This window comes from Haemaphysalis longicornis, unplaced genomic scaffold (assembly GCF_048455015.1).
Source record: "Haemaphysalis longicornis isolate Haplotype H1 unplaced genomic scaffold, Haemaphysalis longicornis Haplotype H1 scaffold_9, whole genome shotgun sequence".
NCBI lineage: Eukaryota > Metazoa > Arthropoda > Arachnida > Ixodida > Ixodidae > Haemaphysalis > Haemaphysalis longicornis.
In genome coordinates, this window is record NW_027526460.1 from 109,372,522 (window position 1) to 109,392,916 (window position 20,395).

Genomic DNA, 20,395 nt, shown 5'->3' on the forward strand with positions numbered 1-20,395 from the left:
CACTAACTTCCTCTTCCGACTCTCCATTGTACCGTACATTATTGTTTTTTGTTCCGAGGCACGTGAAGAAGGTACGTTTGGCACGGGTCCCTGGCCATACGGACATCAGGGGCAACGAGTTAACGGACCATATAGTTAATCTCGCTGTCACAGTTCCCGTTAAATTCGGCATACCTAATCTGGCTCTTCTTGCGTCTTCAAGATTAAAAAGATGGCATGAGGCATCTAGACGCTACTCGTTCAGGTGCGCTCCTATTAATTGAAGAGTGCAGACATTTAAAGTTCTGGTGTAATAGTGTGGTTCGCGGTAATGCGAAGTGACCTTCACCGAGCTGCACTGCAGGATTCCAAGATTAAATTTTCTATCTGTTTAGAACAGGGCTTTCACCTACGGAAGCCAGGTGTTCGGTTCCAGGTCCCTGAAACTATCGAACATTTTTTTCTCGCCTGTCGCCGCTTCTCGGCAGCTAGAAAGCTGTTTTTGAAGGACCCAATTGAGCGTTTGGGGTTGACTTTATCGGCTCCACTTATATTATCTATTGGGGCCACAAATTTGGGGTATACAAAAAGGGATATTTGTATTCAAGCTTACCTTAGGCCGCTTGAATTGCTGAAGGATACGTAATTTATAGATAATTGGGGTTTTAATCATAGCGAACTTTCCTTTCATGGCCTCTAACGAATTACAAGCAAATGATTTATCCGTGGCCAATCCCCCTTGTGGGTACGCGCCAAAAGCATTGAGGGCATCATCATCATCATCATCGTCGTCGTCGTCGTCATCATCATCGTCATCAAAAAAGGAACGCGCCATTCTGAACCGCTTGTCTTCGGGACCACTGTCAACTTGGCTCGGCGTTACCCCGTCTGCGTCTGCTCCTGCCAGCCACGGTAGGTCATCAAATTTCCTGTAGCCCTATGTGATGTGCTGCGTCAGGTTCGCAAAATTTCGTTGAAGCATTCTGCTGTCAGTGGAATGCTTCAGTGGAATGCCCCCCCCCCCCCCCCCCCCCCCCCCCCCGGCAACACGTCACTCTGTTTATTCGATTTTGTGCTAAGAAGCTGGCGTGATGCATACGAATACATAGCTTCTTAGAGTGGTTCCTCCCAAGGTGCTGCAAAATGTTGCGCGTTGTGCTTCGTCTTTGACATTTTTTTCAGAGAACAAAATTACAATGGGCATTCAGTGGACTCTCGTGGCGACCTTCCTTTACGCCGAAATTGCCGTGATCATTCTTCTCTTAATTCCGGGCATCCCCCCGAAATCGTAAGTCTCGTTCTGATACACTACATGTTTAGTCCATTGACGTCCGCATATAGGCACCTTTTCCCGCGTAAGATTTTCCCCAGTACTGCTGCAACCTGCCTGTTCTCTTGTCTTTTTTTATCCCTTTTCTGTCGTTGAAGATGGAACAAGGTATTCCAGTCACGGTACTTCAAAGGCCTCAGAGCCCACGCGGGAAGCTACTTCAAAGTGACGATGGTAGCCCTTGGGCTGGTCTTCTTCGGTAAGACTTCACTCTCAAACGTCTATGTGGCAGTTGCACTGGCTGAATCGCGTGCGTGAGGCGCGATGCTGAACAAGATGATTATCCTTGTTGGGGCACACCCGAACGCGGAAATGTCTGTCTGCTATATTTCAATACACATTATACCATCGTTGACGTTGGTATACCATTAATGCACTCCTATACACGGCTGGCATGCTTTGGTTCTCTGCTGGCCTTCCTTGAGTTTTGGTACCGTTCGTGCCAGCGCCAGGGTCATTCAAGGTCACATTGCAATGCGGCATTTAAAGCTTCCGCCTTGAAAAACTTTTGCTTGCAGCAACACATTATAACAGCGTACCGCTAGCCAGCCACGAACACAAAATCGTCAAGGGAAGAGTGAAGTGTCAATGGCAAGCATCAAGCGCTAAGTCGCAGGTCAGGCCAAGGCCAGAATTGAACGGAGTTCTATGAGGGGCGGCATTTCGCCGCCGGATTTCCTTGAAATTCCACGAGTGCATGCCGTATATTCAGCGCTTGAAGTCTGAGTTTGACCTTTTTAGTTCGCAGCACCTAAGCGCCCGCTACTGTAGTTTGTGGGTGGCGTTGTCCTCGTTACCGAGCGAACGAAGGGAGAACCGAAGACAGAAAGAGCACGGAGGAGGAAAGTGTGGCGAAACAGTGAGGAGGAGGGTGGTATGCCGAGCCGGCGCGATATAGCGGCGACGCATATCGAAAGTGGGAGGGGGAGGCATTGAGACATGCTGAGTGGTGGCGACGTGCTGCGAGATGACGTCATAGCAGCGCGCGTGCGCCGTCTTTCGCTCGACGATAATGTGCATTCATTTTCTGAGACGCAGTTCGCGGCACCGACGCTAGGCTTACCTCGCTGACTTTTGCGCGGGAGGTTCAAACACGATTTACAACATGCTCGGCGGCGGCGATGCGCTTCGAGACAACGGCAGGGTAGCTCGCGCTGTCGTGCCTTCGCTCATCACGCGATCACTTCCTGAGACGCAGCAGCCTTGCTCCGTGACTGAGAAGACTGCAGTTCGCACGGCGCACAAATTTCGCATTGCGGAGTATATATTTTTTTGCAACCTCATTCGAAGAGTTGTGAATGGAAATGGGGCGACCAATTTAGAAGGCATTGATGGTGATCGAACTACTGTCCGCTTGCAGATTCGCTGCGAGAGATGCACAAGAGCAGCACCCAGCGCCAAGAGGCCAAGTCGGAGTCCCACGACGATGGCAACGTGTACATGCAACTGAGCATTCAGATGTTCAGGGCCCAGAGGAACGTCTACATCGCCGGTTTCTCCCTCTTCCTCTGGCTGTTAGTAGAGGAAATCTTCCCAGTATGTGTGCGAATATTTAAAAGGACAAACAACCGATTTTTGTGGAGTTTATGCTCTCTTTACCAAATGAAAGGACATCACTTAAAACACCTTGAACCAAAACGGTTCTTCTGATAGGACCCTGAACGTTTGGAAGCGGAATTGTTTAGATCAACCAAACTTAGGTATGCTGCCAAAAGGAACACTGGCAACTGTGACAGCCGTGCGGCAACGAAATTTTGCTGTACGTGAGATTAGGGTCCCTAGAAATTGTGCTAGTCTGCCGTCCGCGCGCTTTCTCTATGGGAAGGCGTGTCCGCGCCGCTGATGCACGCACAGCGCTGCGCAGAGGGCGCTGCGAGCAATCGGAGCGCCCGAGCGGCCGGAGCAAGAGCGGCCGCAGGCCGGCCTGTGCCGCGCGCTATACTGCCGCGGAACGCGAGCGCGCATCGGGTTAGAGCGGTGAAATGGAATGGTACGACGTACATCAGCTCACAATTGAAGGTACGATAGTACTATAAGACCTTTTAGTTTCACGCCCCGAGTTTTTCGCGAATTGGGCTACGGAGCCTCTTTGCGGCCGTTGAATTTCGCGAGTGAGACCGAAGGATGAAACCGCAGCAACCAGCGTAGCCGTTTCACTACCACCGCTTGGACCATTATTAAAGTAAAGCTTTCTATGTCTCACTGATGGCCTATGTCGCCTCGAAAAAGCACTGCGGGAAAGCCAACTGTCTCTGACGACGGTGATGTTTGTGAGTAAAGTGAGAGGGGGAAAAAAACCGCTTCCCGTGATCAGAATCGAAGCTGCAGCTCCATCGCGTTTTGAAGCCGACGTCTATCTAAATGCGCAATTCCAACATGGTCAAAGCAATTTGGATTTGGAGAGGAGTGCATGGACGTGCACATGTAATTAGTCAGAAAAATTATCCACTCCTCCACTCCGCAACGATGGTTGAACACGAAGCTTTCTTCGCGTGAAATCAAACGGCAAAGGGTCGATTTCAAATCCGGCGCGATCATAAGTCCAAAATGCGTGCGAGTCAAAGTGTAAGCTCAATGAGTCAAAGTCAAAACTGAGACGACAAGGAAGCGCTCACAAGAAAGCTTCGCGTTCAACCACCAATGTTCAGACAGTGAGATCCCGTTCAAAAAGAACTCCCTGCGGCACCAGAAGCTGTGTTTGTTCCACATCGAAATTACCGGGTCATTCCCGAACGTCACTGACGGTGACAAGCACGCAGCCGGCTGGTAGGCTGACAAGAAGAAAAGCGAAAGCTTGAGTAAAATGTTGTGCCAGCAAAAACTTGTTCCTATATACTTTGGGCAGAGTGCGGGGGGAGGGGGGATAAAGCAAGGTATATATGGTCATGACAGTATAAATAAAACTCAATATTTTTACTCCTTGGTTTCAAACAGCTACGATTATATGATTGGCCATAACACAAATATTCTCCCGTTTTGCTTTCCCCGCGTGCGTCTCGCAATTCTCTCCGAGTGTGTGGGTGATCAAAAAGAACCTGTGCAATGAGGAATGCAAGCGAAGTTACTGATTTGCAGCCGGGTTTTATTAAAAATCAGTTTCACGTACCCAATGCTGGCGATTGTTTCAAATCGTGGTATTCACGAAAATTACAGGCACGCAGAAGAGGTTTGATAGTACCCAAATTTTTGAAAATTTCGAGGTAAGCGGAGTGTTGGGTTAAGCGAAATGCGAAAAATGTATGGCCAGATCACTGGAATAAGAGCTAGTGCTGGTAACAAACGCTCCAATGCACAGGGACGCTTCCGGAATACAGGCAAAAATAATTTGCAGAAAAAACAATTTTTTAGGTATTGCGGAAAAAGAACTGCGTGATGCTCGCCTGTTTCGTGTTCGCATCTGGTCCCAAAAAAGTGTTCTCGAGCTTCTCAATGCAACTGTTGGTCGCCAACGCTATATTCTATCTTTGCTGTGAAGCAGGCAAAGCATATGTTTTTCTTGTTTCTGCCGTTTTGGGGACTTTTTGAGACACGTCGTCGTCCACATGATCAGAAGCGTCTTCCCCAGCTATATCAACGATGTAGGCGCCGGACAGCACTCCGCTAACGGACATCGGCCGCGCACAGTGCGTACCCCGTGCAAATTTGCCGCTCGCGACGGTGTTCGGCGCGTAATGGGAGCTAAGCTTTAACCGAGAGCTTATCAGCTGCCTGCAGCGGATGTTGCATTGCGTCCTATTGTCAACATTTCGAGATATCCGTGATCCCCGAAAAGACGTTTCGAGACAAAGGGTGGAAAATGTCGCCTATGGCAGGTATATGCACGGCAAAAAAAGGTTTCGACTTAACCGATATTTCGAGATATCCGAGTTCGAGTTATGGAGAAATCACTGTATCTGATGACTGAAGGTGATAAAACTTCGTATGCATGTGCACACGTCTTGTTTTTTATTCGGCATTTACATTTAACAGATTCCCAGCTGACTGGACGTAACTGAGGGGGCCGCGAAGATGTGCGCTTAAGGGCCTCCAGATCAACGATGCGAAAGGTCAGGAGGCACCGGTTCGAGCTGCTTTATTTACATACACGTACAGGGGACAACATCTTGGGAAACTTGCAAAGAAAGACGGTTCCAAAGAGCCACAGAAAAAAGCGGAGCGCCGCCACACACCACACACATTTTCACGCGCTGACTAATCCATCAGTTAACAATGGCGGGGGTATTCACAAAGAACGGTTGTTTGCTAGCTGAAGTCCCGCATGATATTTCCAAGCTGGAAAACGATGCCTTGCCGGCAGTGTTCCCGAAGCCCCCGAGTATGTGTCGAAATCGGTTCGACACATACTCGGGGGCTAGCATAGCGACACGATTCCGCGGTTTTTACAAGGCTCGATCCTTCATAATACGCGAAAACGTACTCCTGTCACTTCACGCTCCGGTTAAAACACTTCGTACTGGTAAGAACCAACTTATTGGCTAATCGGGTTCGAAAAGGGCAGTTAAAATGGGCTGACCCCGCCCAGAAATAGGGCAGAACTACGAAGGCAGCAGCGGCACGGCAGAGCGCCGTCCGCCGCTGCCCATCGCGCCGGCCGGCCACCGCGCTCCGATTGACTGCAGCGCCGCCGCTGCATGCATCACGGAGGAGCCCCCTTCGCGGCCGGCGGACGGCAGACTAGCACATATTTCTAGGGACCCTAGTGAGATGAAAGGGGGTTTTGAAAAGTTGTGCTCGGCTAAAACAACAGCAAAGTGAAGCCTTTCTTTTTCCTTTGTGCGGTTTTCGAATCACGCATTGAAAGCGACGGAACTATTTGTATGCATGCGGTAATGTCACGTTTAGACAGTATACAAGGCGCCACCTATTCAGACTTCAGAAAGTTTCAAGCCAAATTGAAATTATTTCGGTCTGTTTGTTTAGAAATTCCCTGTGCTTACCCACTGTATAAAACGCTGGCTTTCATGTGACCTGGAGGACATGTCCGCCACAAACATCGGTTGTCTGTCCCCTTAAGCCTTTAACCATTTCGTTTTCTGTGGTTCATCTCAACTCAGCCACCGCAAATTATTCGCGGCATCAATTTAACGTTAAGTCCTAAAATACGTAAATTTTATACTCTCGGAAACACATATTATAGAAGAGCCAGAACAATATTTTTGTCAGTGTCGCAAATGATAGTGATCAACTTTATTTAAAAGACCATGGCCCCGTAAATACGAGGTGGGCATGGGAGGCGAAAGGGTTCACAGCCTGTGGTGAACGCTGGTGGAGCGCGCAAGTGGTTTAGCTGTATAAAACAACTGCATCGTGGTTTACGCACTGGTGACTTTTTAAGGCCGTTGAAATGTGATTTTCTTTAAAAAAAAAAAAACCTTGAAACGTGCCTCTGGCACGGTTATTAAATCCGCCCATGCATTGGAATATGCATGTTCAGGAACATCTGAAAGAAATAGCGGAATGTTGCTTGCGCCAGGAAAATCACTACCTTGCGGTGGAAAGAAAAATGTCATAAAAAAACTTAGGGGCTCAACAGTCCTCTTCTGCAGCAGTCTTGAAATATCCGAAAAAATGCAAAATCATGGGAAATTCTTCTGTAAGAGGAATTGAACAGCAGTTGTTATAGGTGATGGCTGTGTTCAAACATTCGCGAGCGCGAAATTTTGCGCATCGCGAATTTTGCGCATTAACAGGTGAGCTGATGTAGTCTTCTTGTTTCAGGGTTATCCACCGGTTGGTGACGTTAATTCGCGATCAGGCCAGCCTCCTTGCCGTCAATGAGGCAGCCGTGGCTCAAGCTCGGCCTGCCGCTGAGGCTGCCAGGTCTCCCATGAAGGTTTGCTGCTTGGCCGTCCTCATTTCTTTTTTTTTCCTGCTTCGCTCGCACCTGCAGTCGAAGAGATCCTTGAAAGCGAATTTCGCATGAAAGACCTCTGGATGTTTTAAAGGCAAAAAAAAAATTGCAGAAGCGTAACAGTGTCATTTTTTTTCTCGTTAATGGGTTCTGTTGCGTTGGTCTTTTAAAATATGTGTATGAGATGCAGGGTACCATGCATTGTTCTTGATATTTTTATTTCCTATGTCTCTTCCGTACTCGTCTCATTACTATGTTTTGTAAAGCCCCCCCCCCCCCCTACTTTGGTCAAAGTTTTGACTCGCAGTATCTAGATAAATAAATAAATAAATAAATAAATAAATAAATAAATAAATAAATAAATAAATAAATAAATAAATAAATAAATAAATAAATATGGTATCCTCCACAGAGCCGAGATGAAGAAAAACTCAGAATAGTCATGAACCTTCTTTCGTTGTGATGCGCTGATGCGTTGATATGCACTGATAATGTAGTATACCTCTTAATGCATGATTTAATACCTGTATTTTTCCTTCTCGTGGAAAAGCAACTCCCATCGGATGAGGGCCTGTTTCCCTTATTGTCCGATCCATTATGATGCCTCCAATCTGACATTTAATTCCGAATTTACAATCTGACACTACTTGTGAGTGGGATAATTGGTCCATGCTGTTTTCCATTTCACAGAAGGGCTCCGAAACTGCCAAGCAGAAGAAGACGGTCAGAATACAGACCAAGACCGTCGAAAAGCCAAAGGAGGAGCCGCAGGCTGCGTATGAAAAAGCCTGCAAAGGTACCTCAGGCAGACCGGCCACGTTCGAACTTGTTTCTGGCGCGAGCCAGATGGCTATTCGGACACTTCTGTAATACCCTTACCGTGTACACGCAGATGTGGACTACATGACTTCGAACCTTGACGCCCTGAAAATGCACGCCGAGGACCTGTGCAAGAAATACGACCGACTCTTCGACGAACACGCGCAGGTCGAACAGGTGACGAATGCCGTCAAACGTCTCGCTAGAAACGGGCAATGTGCTACAGAACAATTATCCTTGTAACCAGTGTTGAAACGTCCCTTGAGATTAGGTGGAATATACCAACAATTTCGTAACGTGATTTTTCATGCGTAAGCATTCCTAGGCGACTCGACCCTGAAATGTGTCCATTTGTTAGTCAGTAACGTGTGACACGATGCCCTCAATAGGAGTGCATGAACCATGTGGTGTATTTTTTAAAGGGGCCCTGAAAGGCATTTTGAGCACACTAAATGAAGTAGCGCAATCGTTAGATTGGGTCGTCAAGGTCATCTGGGCCAAGTATTACTCTTTTACGCGCAGCGGAAAGCTCACACTTTTGTTGCAAAGTTTGTCGTTTTTTTCTCACCCTTTCCTTCGTGTTTTTGGACGCCGCCATCTTCACATGTCTACATCATCGATTCCCCGATGTTCGTCATGAGCTAGACATCCTGCTATTGGGCGGCTTTTTCACGCACTTCCGGCAAAGAGATGAGTCGTCTGCTCAGCGTCGACTCGCCGGCTGATCTGCCAGCGTAGTGCCGGAGTGCGTGGACATTTTACAACAAACAAAACAAGTGTAAACAAACGCTTAACCGTTCGTATTGAATGCAACACGGCCATAACACGACATGGATATTCTCTTACCGGAGTACGCCCCATAAAGAAAGCCCCGTGGCACTTCTTTCGTGAAATCGCAGAGAACGCCCTGAGCCGAATGCCCGGGTTTGACGGATACATTTTTTTCCACTTCAAAACAATCCAGAGATGCGTTTCGAACGAACACAACGTCACAACATGCGTTGCAAGTCTGAACCGCGATTGACAGACGATGGGCTGCCTCCTCCTGCCCCTCGTAAATTCGGCACTCACCTCGCGCGCGGTTTGCGGGGACGAACAGCAAGTCACTAAACTCTGGCGCGCAAGCCGAGATGGCTTTTAGCCACGCACACTGCACATACCCCATGCGAGGTTGAGTCGTACGTCGCTCGAGAAAGATAATCCAGGCCATGGGAAGCACTATCCACCCGCAGAAGCACAACGTCGCATTTCATCGCGAAACAAAGGCGTCCACAACACACACACCATCGCCTCCTGTAATGCCAAACGCATCTCGCACTTCCAAATGAGAGTGAGTAGTATGCCTGCAGTGCCCATATGCCGCGAGGTGGGGCCCCAAGCTGAACCGGGATCACGCAACCGTAATTGACCTCTGGGGCGGTTTGTGCCTTGTTGCCAAGGCAACCGATGTTTGAGATCGTCAAAGAAAGGCGCTCGCTCCAGCGCTAGAAAGCTCAGAGCCGCGCCGGAGCATGTTAACGTTGCCGCTCTCCACCACGCGTCGCCCCAAGCTGAACTGGTCACATGATGGAAGCGTTTTGTGCACGGGTTCTGTATCGGCTTAAAATGTCGTTTTCACATGGCGCCGGCAGGAATTACCACCACCGCAAAATAAGACCCGGCACCAGCGGGGCCACATCTGATACGGCGCTTTTTGGATAAACAGTGCGCGGTGCATGAAAGGGACCGAGCGCAAGATCCTCCCCAGCGGCTGCGAGTTCGCCGCCGATTAAAAGTCACGTGCTGCACTGCAGCAACGCACACCGCGAAAGGGCAAGGCCAGGCCACCGCACACATGCGGCCAGATTTTTCGTTCGCTTATCCATCCTTGAGCGGAGTGCGGAATTCATGGTGTCAACAAAACTTGCCCGTAGCAGACGGCAGTCGGAGGAGCGTAATGCGGAAGTACGTCACCGCTGACTAGCGCAGCATCATGGGAGGCAGTGCTCGCGCGCCGTCAACAGTTGAAAAGAGGAGGAAACGCGGCGCGACGATAATGCGCGGTTTTTGATTTACGATTTCTCAGCTAATACTCATCGCTTTAACAAAATTCTTGCGGGAGGAGATTGCTAATACATTGTCTTATTTGGTTACATGTAGATCCATGCATCGGCGGAAGGTATTTCAGGACCCCTTTAAAATAGTTCTGGAGTAGCAAGCCCTACCATTAGTGGGGCTGACCTCTTCAGCTTTCATTAAAGGTTTTCTCTCTCTCTCTCTATTAAAAGGGCGTTTACTCAATAAACAGGCATTTTAATAGGAGTATACCTTGAGTTGAACAGAAATAATAGGCTTAATGAATGGAGTACCTTCAGTACAACTTGGCAACTCTGTCACCCAGAGTTCACTTCATTGCTTTCATCACCTTTCCGTTGCTCCGCGTTGGTAGAACTTAGCTCCTGATGTACTATTCCGTAGAAAGCGTTTCGGGTGTGTTTTTGCACATGTAGACTGATGCCAAAAAAGAAGAGCCTGCCAGAATTGTAGCTTATTATATTTTCTGTGCATTGTTAGACAGATCAATTTAATGTGTGTTTCAATTTCATAAAAACTGGGGAATTGATCTTTCGCTTTTTTAAAACGACAGTCCTTAAAGGGATCCTGCAACACTTACCATCGACTAATCGGAATGTATTTTGGGGTAAAGTCTATTGTCCCAGCAATCTCCTCCCGCAAGAATTATGAAAATCCGTTCCCTATCACCGAAACTACGCGCGATGAAAAATCGCGCATAAATGTTCCCTCTCAACTCAGCCGCGGACAACGCGACGAAAGCTGCGCGCTCTCTCCCGGAGAGGGGGGCGGCGCGCGGCGTTCTGTTCGACGGCCTTCGATATGTCACAGGCCGGGGAGTTTCGTCCTTTTCCCCGCAACGTGGACGGGCCTATTTCCGGTCTGGTGCCACAAAAGAGCAGGTATAGTGCCTAGAATATACTGTATATTCTAGGCACTATATATTCTAGGCACCAGTATATTCTAGGCACTATAGAGCAGGCATGGCTGCCTGCTCACAAGCAAGCGCTCAGGCTGGTAGGGCGTTTTTGGAGCAGTAAACGTTTGTTGTGGAGTGGGCTCGTTGAAAGTGGAATATTTAGTTCGTCACTCAAACTCCGCGCTCACTCAAAACAAAAGAAACACCAAAAGCATGCGGACAGGTTCAGACACAAAAGAGGTTCATACACAGCGCCGACGACGGCTGATCGTCACAGGGAATGCCAGAATTTAGCCGATAAGTTGACCTGCGACAGCCAATAGGACAGCCAGGACAGCCATGGCCCGATTGACGTTGCAGAGGCCATGCCAGGGGTGCATAATGAGGAGAATTGAAGAGAGAGCGGTTGGTTTTTCCGCGTCTTTCACGGCGATTTGCGCCCTTACCGTTTCACGTGCACGTGTAGTATTTGGCTCGGGTGTTGCTGGAAGTCTAATCTAAACGTCGCGCAGGTTTACTTGCACTGCACGAAGAGTGTTGCAGGGTCCCTTTAAGTATAGGTATGCGCACTTTTCATCTTTTCGTAATTTTTTGGGTTACTTCAGTAGCAATTGTTTCCTTTTTCTTTGTTTTTCCTGCAGACGGTGGCTGCCGGTGCCGAGACCAAGAAGGACGACTAGAGATGGTCTAAACTCAGCATGCCAGTCTGTGGCTGCTTTGTGTGGACTGAGTCTGTGCTCAAGGATGCCATTGTTCTCTTTTCGCAATACGGAACGCGTGTTCGCCATGGTTTGATATTCAACACATACGGAACATTGCACATCAGCGTTTATAGTGTACCTTTTTCTGCAAGTATTTATCTGTGATGCATTTTCGCGTAATTAGACGGCGTATATGTTTCCCTGTTAGTGATGTAATTCTGGAATATATTCGACCGATATATATAGCGCTAGCCACGTCCACGCACGACACTGGAGTGTGCTTCGTGGACTTCGTACCTGCGGACGAAAATCGTGTCTGTATGTTGTCATATAAATGCGGCTTTACTAAGTTATTGGTTTTGCAACTATTTTTCTGAACTAAAATAAATACAAAGGAAATTGACGTGCCTTGGTTGTTTTTTTGGGGGACGGATGCACGTCAAGAGAAGCAAAAACAAACAAAAAAAACTGGCGTAGTGTTAAGGATCTACTACATTATACGAGACTCTGGTTTGTACTTTGCTGGTAGCAACGTATAGTAACCCCAAGCTATCGTTGTTAGCCTAAGAGCTTTCGGTTTTTAAGAGCGGGAATGTTGCATGTGGACACACATATAATGAGAACTAGTGCGTTGATCATCCAGTAACTGTGTTGAATTACACTAAAATACAAACCACCCGAAGTCAGTTTCACATACATGAAACAGACGGCGAATGATGTCGATTTTAGCGTCGTTCAACTCAACGTTACTAGTTGGTCAGCACACCGGTCTTCATTTTACGCTGACCCTGTTGCTCCCTTGATCAGAGTAAACCAGAAGCAGCTTGTGAAAATTTAGAAAAGGGCTATCAGAGCTAACAGAAGCATGTGGATAGTTGAATCCTCTGCATTATTCCGAGCGCATATTGATAAAATTTCTGCACTTTTACTGTAAGCACAATGCACCACATTCCACATATTTCACATTACATGGAATAACAAGGCAGGCAAGGTTCCTACAGGCCGTTGCTTTGAAACACTTCTTCTCATAAAAATGGCAGCAGGATCATCACAGCATGATTTTCAATTCCTGCATCTGCAGTAAAGCTTCGTATTGGGTTATAGTTGGCAAACTTAAACGCTGTCCGTTTAGACATCCTGTGTGTTTCCTTTCTTAGGGGCCGACATCGCCAATGTGTTCCGCGCTTCCCGTTGCGACAACGTCTGGATTGTGCCCATAAATGATGCACCACTCTTTGAAACCTTACAGACAACGAAACCAAACTTTAATCCCGCATAATTATAAGGTCTAGTGCAGTTATTACAGGTAGGCGTGCAGGTAGTACAGGTTTCGTAGAGGTAGAATTGTTAGTACAGGTAGCAGGTAGTATTATAAGGTATAGTACAGGTAGGCGTGCGCTGCTGTCGCGAGGTGCACGTTATATAGATCGCATACGTGTTTGGACAATGCAAGGGTAGGCAGGGCCTTCCCAGAGAAAAGTATCGCCTGGGCAGTTTGGTAAGCCAGTTCATTGCCTCAGTATCATCTGCACTGTAACGTACCCATTCGAAATATATGTATAGATAAAAGCTTTATTGGTCGTGGGATGGTGGTGACGAATCAGCCGTCTCGGTCCATGCAGCCGCTGAGGGTCCTGATGATCTGGGCCGACAGCTGCCGCTGCTCTTGGAGACTGGCCGCAACAGCCAGCCACCCTCCGGTGCAATGGTGTGGTTCGGTAGGGTTGTAAGGGCACTGCCAGAGGATGTGGCCCTGGGTTGGGGGAATAAGGCAGTGGGGACAAAGTGGGACAGGGGCGCCTGGCGTGCGTTGGAATAGATGGAGCCGAGTGGGCGTGTGCACTGTATATGTTAGCGCCTGCCGAATGACTACTTGCTCGCGACGGGTAAGCCCTGCCGCGAGCAAGTAGTCGTATTATTTCTCGAATTATTGTTCCTCCAGCTCTGGTTCCCTCGAGACGCATTATCTCTGTCAGTAACCTCTGCGACGCCATCAAGCGGGGTGTAGAAGACTGGCTCTCCCGTATGACCTTCTTATTCGCCGCTCCGTGAGGAACCGCAGTTGCTGTCCTCAGCCCTTTCCTGTGCAACGCTTCGAGGCTCTCATACTGGGATTCTGAAGGAGAGATCAGAGGCAAGTGGTAAACAATACGACTCAAAATCAGTGCTGAGGGCAGTTTAATTATAGACGCCGGGTTATTACACCCCCCCCCCCCCCCTCCATAGCTCCAGCAATCCTCCTCAAAATGCTCTCACAGGGAAGCAGAGCCGAAATAGTCATGTCATGTCCACTGCCCGTCGCCATTACAGTCTGCTGTACAGGGTTACACCAACTAACCGCACTTGAGTGGCTTGACGGATAGACAGGCTGCACAGTGTTAAATTAACACGGGTGGACCGGCGCCGGTTTCCTGGGAAACGAACAAAACAGTACTTCTCGACCGAGAGCGTCAGTCCGACGGAGGGCAGATATTTCTGAATGGTGTGAACACTTCGCTGAGCCATCACTGTCAGTCGCTTATGTTGATATCCGGACAACCAGACACACATAGTCAGCGTACACAGATACGTGAGCTCGTTGTCGAACTTCTTCTAGTGCTCCATAAAAAAAAAAAGGCAACGGCATTATGCAACTTGTTTCAAACTTGTTTCAACTTGTTTCAAAGACCTGTTTCCAACCTTTAATCAGTGTCCGTCTGATTATTCCACACACGAGGGGCGGAAAGAGCGAAAACTAACGCTGTCGCATTACTGTCCCGATGATCCCATCGGCTGTTCTTCCAATATTGTTTGTGGGTGTCTGTAAACCATTTTACGCATATCTAAAGAATTCTTCGATGAAACTAGACAATTAGTGGCCACTGCGGTTGGAGGCACAACAATCATTATTTCCATCGTCAAGTGTCATCGTCATGTTTAGCGGATATGAGCGGGCTGACCGGCAAAGGGGCGCATGTGGGCCATTTACCCAGTCCTTGTACTCCTCATTACCCGCTTTTACAACAGGAAGTTCAATAATCCAATTATCCATGTGGCTGCTGCAGGAATTTAAGCAGTTCATTTCAGATGGTTGTACCATGCAATTCTTATCTCGGTGGTGGCAAGTAGTGTGCTGCGCAAGTTTTACAACACGCTGTATATGGGTCTGATATCGGGATATCTCGTGTCCATGGACAGAAAATTCCTTTAGCGTGAGCGCCGAAAACGCGAGCACTGGGATTTTCTGTATGGAGGACCTTCCTCCATGCCGGCGCAGGGAAGGCCTTGATGCTGAAGCGTTCGGTGGAGCTATCCTCTCGGCGCCGCGTGGTGGGAGCAGAAGTAGAGCAGATGCTCCAGCGTCTCTGGTTGCGAACAGTCCGCACATATCAGCTAGGCATGGCTCCGCCGAGCGTCACCGGCGCCCCTCAAGACGCGACGCAACAGTATAAAGGCTTGCGTAGAGCGGTATCGCCCACTCTTGCGTGCGGGCTTGTGCAACGTGACGAGGTCGCCGCAAAAATACAAAGAAAGAAAAAAAACTCCCACTTCCCTCGCGGGAACCCCTGTGTAGATGCGACGCATAGGCGGATCGGCGAAGGGACCGCGTTTTATAGCGCGCATAACGTTGAGGGGACTGCGTAAGCCGGTCCCAGTCGATGACGACGTTGGCGTACTTGTAAAGCGGCGTGGACTCTAGGTGTTTGAGCCAAGCGTGGACGTTGTTTCGCCGGAGAACGGCACACCGGTTATATGCGCAGCGCGCCCGAAGGAGAGGAAACCGCGGAAGAGAGAGTACTGCACATGCGCCGGCCCCAGCGCGGCTGCCGCCGCTATGACGCAACGTGCCGCGGCTATGACGCAACACAATCCAACACAATCCACTTTAATCCAATCCAAGCCAAGCCAATCGAATCGAATCCAATCCAATGCCCCTCGCGAGAGAGTGTTCGCTATCGGAGAGGAGAGGGGGGTGAGCGGCGGAGAGCGCAGCTGGCGCGGCGAGGAGAATGGGGGAGGGGTGGACAACGCCGACGACGACGACAACGACGACGACGCCGGAGGGACAAGGCGAGTGAATCAGATGCTCTGCATCTAAAATACCGAACGCACGTTAGCGTGCGCCTCGCGAAGAGCGAAGGGACCCGGCCATCTCGCCACCTTCGAGAACGCTCTGCCCAGCGTTCGTGGCGTTATATTGGCGTGCTGCTCTTGTCAGTTCACATGCGTTCGCGTTTGAAGTGGGGAGCACAGACGCCGAGTTCGCAAAGCCAATTGCCGCTGGTTCTAGAGCATGCTAACGCGGGCCACTTTGCGGACAAGACTATCCGGTCCTGCAGTCATGAAGAACTTTCCGCGGCAAGTTCGGAAATAAATGTTAGGTGATGACATATGAAGAAGAAACTTGGCGCCTTACTGAACAACTTGAAAGCAGACTTGGGACGGCTCAACGGGCCATAGAATGAATAATGATCGGAGTAACGCTATGAGACAGGAAACGAGCTTCCTGTATCCAAGAACTAGAAAACTGTTGCAGTGCCAGGGCCTTGACGCTTCGTGTCTCGAGGCCCTGGCACGTTCCCGGTTCGCCAGGTGGCTGCTACTGCGCAGTAAGGTTGTCTGGTTGGTGCTATTCTTAAGATGGTGCTGCAGCGTGTAACAACTTTTGGTCTTTTTCATTTGAGTGCCCGAAACTTCTCGGAATAGTTCGTGGGCAGTCCAGGACTTCTCCCGGAATAGAGATTCTATGTGCAAAAACGAATGCGGAGCTGATTAAAAAATGACAAATCAAAACAACTGTGTGGGCCATTATCATTGTTGTTATTAACATCATCAAAGGAACGCGCCGCACTGAACCGCTTGTCTAAATTGGAACACCGTTCAGCTTGACTTGGTGTTTGCTCCCCTGCGTACGGCCATCCCAGCAACGGTAGGTGATACAATTTTCTGTAGCATTGCGTGTCACTTCCTTGTCGTACTGCGTCGGGTCCGAAAAATTTCGCTGAAGCATTCGTCTGTTAGTGAAGGTCCCTGGGGCATGTGTCACTCTTCGTTCCATTTAGTCGTAGTGATCTTGATTGACTGTAGGGTTTAACGCGCCGACGCAACGCAGGCGATGATGCGCGTAGTAGTGGAGGGCTCCGGATTAATTTTGACCACCTGGGGATCTTTAACGTGCACTGAAATCTCGTACACACTGGCGTTTTTGCTTCCGCCTCCGTCAGAAAAGCGCCCGCCGCGGCCGGGAATTGAACCCGCGACCTTCGTGCTCAGCAGCACAATGCCTTAGCCACTGAGCCACCGATGCGGGTAGTAATAGTGATCTTACCGGCAGTGATGCATGCTAACGTATAGCGCTTGAGCCCAATGGTGTATTCTCAGAATCCCAGAAAAATGTCTTCCCAAGTGCTGCAAATTTTTTCACGGTGTGCTCCACTTCTAAGATTTTTCAGAGAGCAAAATTACAATGGGGATCCAGTGGACGCTTGTGGCGGGCTTCCTTTACGCGGAAATCGCCGTGGCCATTCTTCTCATGATTCCGTACATCTCCCCGAAAGCGTAAGTTTTTTTTTTATACATATACATTCCCTTCCGTGTACCGATGATCGGATATAGGCAGACTTTTTCCTGCGCAAGGTTTGCCCCAGTACGTTAGCTGTGTGTATGTATACTGCTGCAACCTATCTGATCTTTTATGTTGTTTTCACCCTTTTTTTGTCATCAAAGGTGGAACAAGGTATTCCAGTCAGGGCTCGTCAAATGCGTTGGGACCCACGGTGAAAGCTACTTTAAATTGATTACGGTAGTCCTTGGCCTCGTCTTCTTCGGTAAGGAGTTACCCTCATACGTTTCTGTAGCAGTCGCACTGGCCGAATCGCGACCACACGGGGCGCGACGCTGAAACAGAAACGTTCATTGTCGCCTCTTGCAAAGCGCACGAATTTTATGAAACTTCTTTAAACATACCACCATTCACATGTGAACACTCAGCATACATAACGGGAATATAAGTCAATCACTGTTTTTTGAAGTTATAGAACCCGTCGTACCACTTCCGTTGTACAACCATGAGGCGGACCCAACACCAAAAGGTGTGTGCGATTTGCAATTTCTCACCTCATGTTGGCTTTAGAATATCAGCGGTGTTAATTTTCTGAAGAAAAAAAAACGCAGTTCATTTACACTAGCCATGAAATAGCGCCGATTTAGCAACATATGCCACCGCGAGCTTCCTTTAGAAGTATGTAACATATTCAGCTTCTTGAGATTTTAGGAACCACTTAAAATGCAATGATTCGTGGCATTTGCCAATTGAGTAAATATTGGGAAACAAAGTTTTAGACACTTCGGGAGTTAGCTGGGAACGGTGTCGATAGGGCACCCCAAGGTGTCTCGCATGGCGTCGAGGTCCAATGTTCTGCGTGATCCCTCGCACTTACAGACCAATTCCAATTTTTAAATGCGACTGATATAATTTTTGAAAAATGTTCAGCCAAGGCTACTTAATTTATTTCTCAGCAAATATCATACCTTTTTTACCAGAACAGCATGTGTTTTGTAACTTTTGTTAAATTACTTAAAATCATCCGCTGCATAGTCAAGCTAATTAAAACAATCAATACAGTCCGAAATGATTTGATACAGTTTTATTTATAGATTTAAAGCCTTTGATACTGTCGACCACCGAAGTTTGCTTACAAATTACATGTTATGGATTTACAGTTAAACTGTGTAACTTCTTTTGAAGCTACCGGGATAATTACCGACAACGGCTGTGGTTGACCATGTCAGCTTCTCCCAATTCCTCCGTACGGGCGTTCCAAAGGGGTCGCTGCTATGACCGATGCTGTTTTCATTAGATGTAACTGACTTTCACAAATTCTTAACCTACGCGGAACTAAATATGTACGCTAATGACACGGCTCTCGTTGTCACATAAATGACATGCAGACCAGGATTAACACGGAACAAGGAAATATTTCTCTGTTCCCACTGAAGAGACTCACAATCAACACAAAAAACTGTGGTTGATTTCTCTGTCATAGGAATCGGTAATACACGAAAGTGAAATGTGCAGCGAAATCTGCAGCTGAGCATGATTCGCGGGTAGGCGGCTGTCCTGTGGGTGTGCTTGGCGAGCTACGTCCTGCTGCCGGGTCTCCTCTGCAAAGGTGTACTAGCGTCATTTCCATGACGGATATGACGTCATTTAAATCTTAGTGCATACCGGCATAAAACACTGTCGTGTTAAAATGTAAAACCCGAAAATGAACCAACTCTAAGTCGAACGTACTCTTTAGTACTAAAGGTTGCTTCCCCGCAAGCAGACCCTGTGTGCAGTGGTGCACCCTTTACAGGCCGCTTGCTCCGTTGTACTGGCGTCACTTCCGTGACGGACATGACGTCAGTGAAATCTTTGTGTTTCCGGGAATAAAGCATTTTCGTGTTGATAAAACAAAATATACTTTTTCATTCCCGGAACAAGCTAATCTAACAACGGCTTCTCAGAGAATTGGTTTACTGCTTACTTGAACAGGTAGACTCAATTAAATACCCGTGAGATGTTATATGAATACTTATGTGGATTGGCAATGCCAGGTCGATGCCGTCTGTGCAAACGCATAACATCTGTTTGCTATACGCTTTACTACAAGCCCGATACATGTTTCATGGTGTTTTCAGCAGCCTTCCACCACATTGAGTAATGTCATGGGGCTGGACTGATACCTATCTTAATCCCGTTCCTTGTTTAGAAACCACATTGAGTAATGTCATGGGGCTGGACTGATACCTATCTTAATCCCGTTCCTTGTTTAGAAAAGCGGGATTTGAGAATACTGATCCACCCAAGACGAAACGCACATCGCGAACCTCTGTTTAACGCACTTCGTTATATTTGTTACACTACCTTTACAAAACAACTGTTCTTGTACACATCTTAAAAATAGTCATCCTTTCCAAAGATCAATCTCTCTTCATTGCACACAAAAGCGTTGATGCTGTATGTAACCTGAACCTAGTACCCATAAAAATGTGTACGAATTCTATGGACAGGGTCTGCAACAATTTGCTGGTCCCAAAAACGTAGGACGATATGCCCCATGAAATAAAACCATCAAATAATTTGCCTGCAACGTGAAAATACATCCCCTTAAGAAACACTCGGGGGACGAATGCGAGTCTACACTAGCATATTTCACTTTAACATTTTATTTATAATTGAATATTCTTCTTGCGCCTATATTGATTTTGGTTGTACTTTGTAATGCATAAGAAGTGGCAGTTTACTGTAACTGAAAGTATTTTCTAAAAGTACCCATGTATTTTGTCTGTGGACCCTAAACCAGCTTTTGTTAATTCGGTCCAACACTGTTCTTTCATATTTTCCAGCACAAAGGTTAAATAAAACGTCAATCAACCAATTAGACAATCCAATACAAAGCGTCCTTCTCGAAACTCTGCATACTTAGGTATCAGGAAGATGCCAGCGGGCACATAAAATCCTAGAGGATTACCTGCTGGTATGTGGCTATAATGGAAGTAGATGAAACTGGTCAATAAGCATCTCGTAACAATACTGTCCTTCAGAGCTCCTCTACCACGGTGACTCGGCGGCCAAAGCATGTCGCTAGCTCGAAGTCTCGATGTCGATTCTCGGCCACTGGGACTTCTTTTTTTTTTTTGAGGCGTAAGACTGGATACGTGTTTTTCAAGATTCTAGCGCATGTTAAATATTACCAGTGGGTTTGAATTTTCGTGCCGCC

At 47.8% G+C, this 20,395-nt stretch overlaps 2 protein-coding genes across 2 annotated transcripts in view; both read left to right on the forward strand.

Moving 5' to 3' along the window:
* Nucleotides 1–1,169: 1,169 nt before the first annotated feature.
* Nucleotides 1,170–11,984, forward strand: LOC144153352 (B-cell receptor-associated protein 31-like). The gene is made up of 7 exons (XM_077685002.1): nt 1,170–1,267; nt 1,408–1,508; nt 2,670–2,823; nt 7,028–7,142; nt 7,815–7,956; nt 8,053–8,156; nt 11,592–11,984. Exons 1-7 carry the CDS (start codon nt 1,176–1,178, stop codon nt 11,628–11,630), a joined length of 747 nt encoding a protein of 248 aa, XP_077541128.1. The 5' UTR covers nt 1,170–1,175; the 3' UTR covers nt 11,631–11,984.
* A 5,113-nt stretch (nt 11,985–17,097) lies between these two features.
* The window catches only part of LOC144153353 (uncharacterized), a 44,271-nt gene continuing 40,973 nt past the window's right edge, over nt 17,098–20,395 (forward strand). The window contains exons 1-2 of the mRNA XM_077685003.1: nt 17,098–17,189; nt 17,358–17,458. Of these exons, the coding sequence (XP_077541129.1) occupies nt 17,098–17,189; nt 17,358–17,458 (193 nt within the window). The remainder of the gene's footprint in view (nt 17,190–17,357; nt 17,459–20,395) is intronic.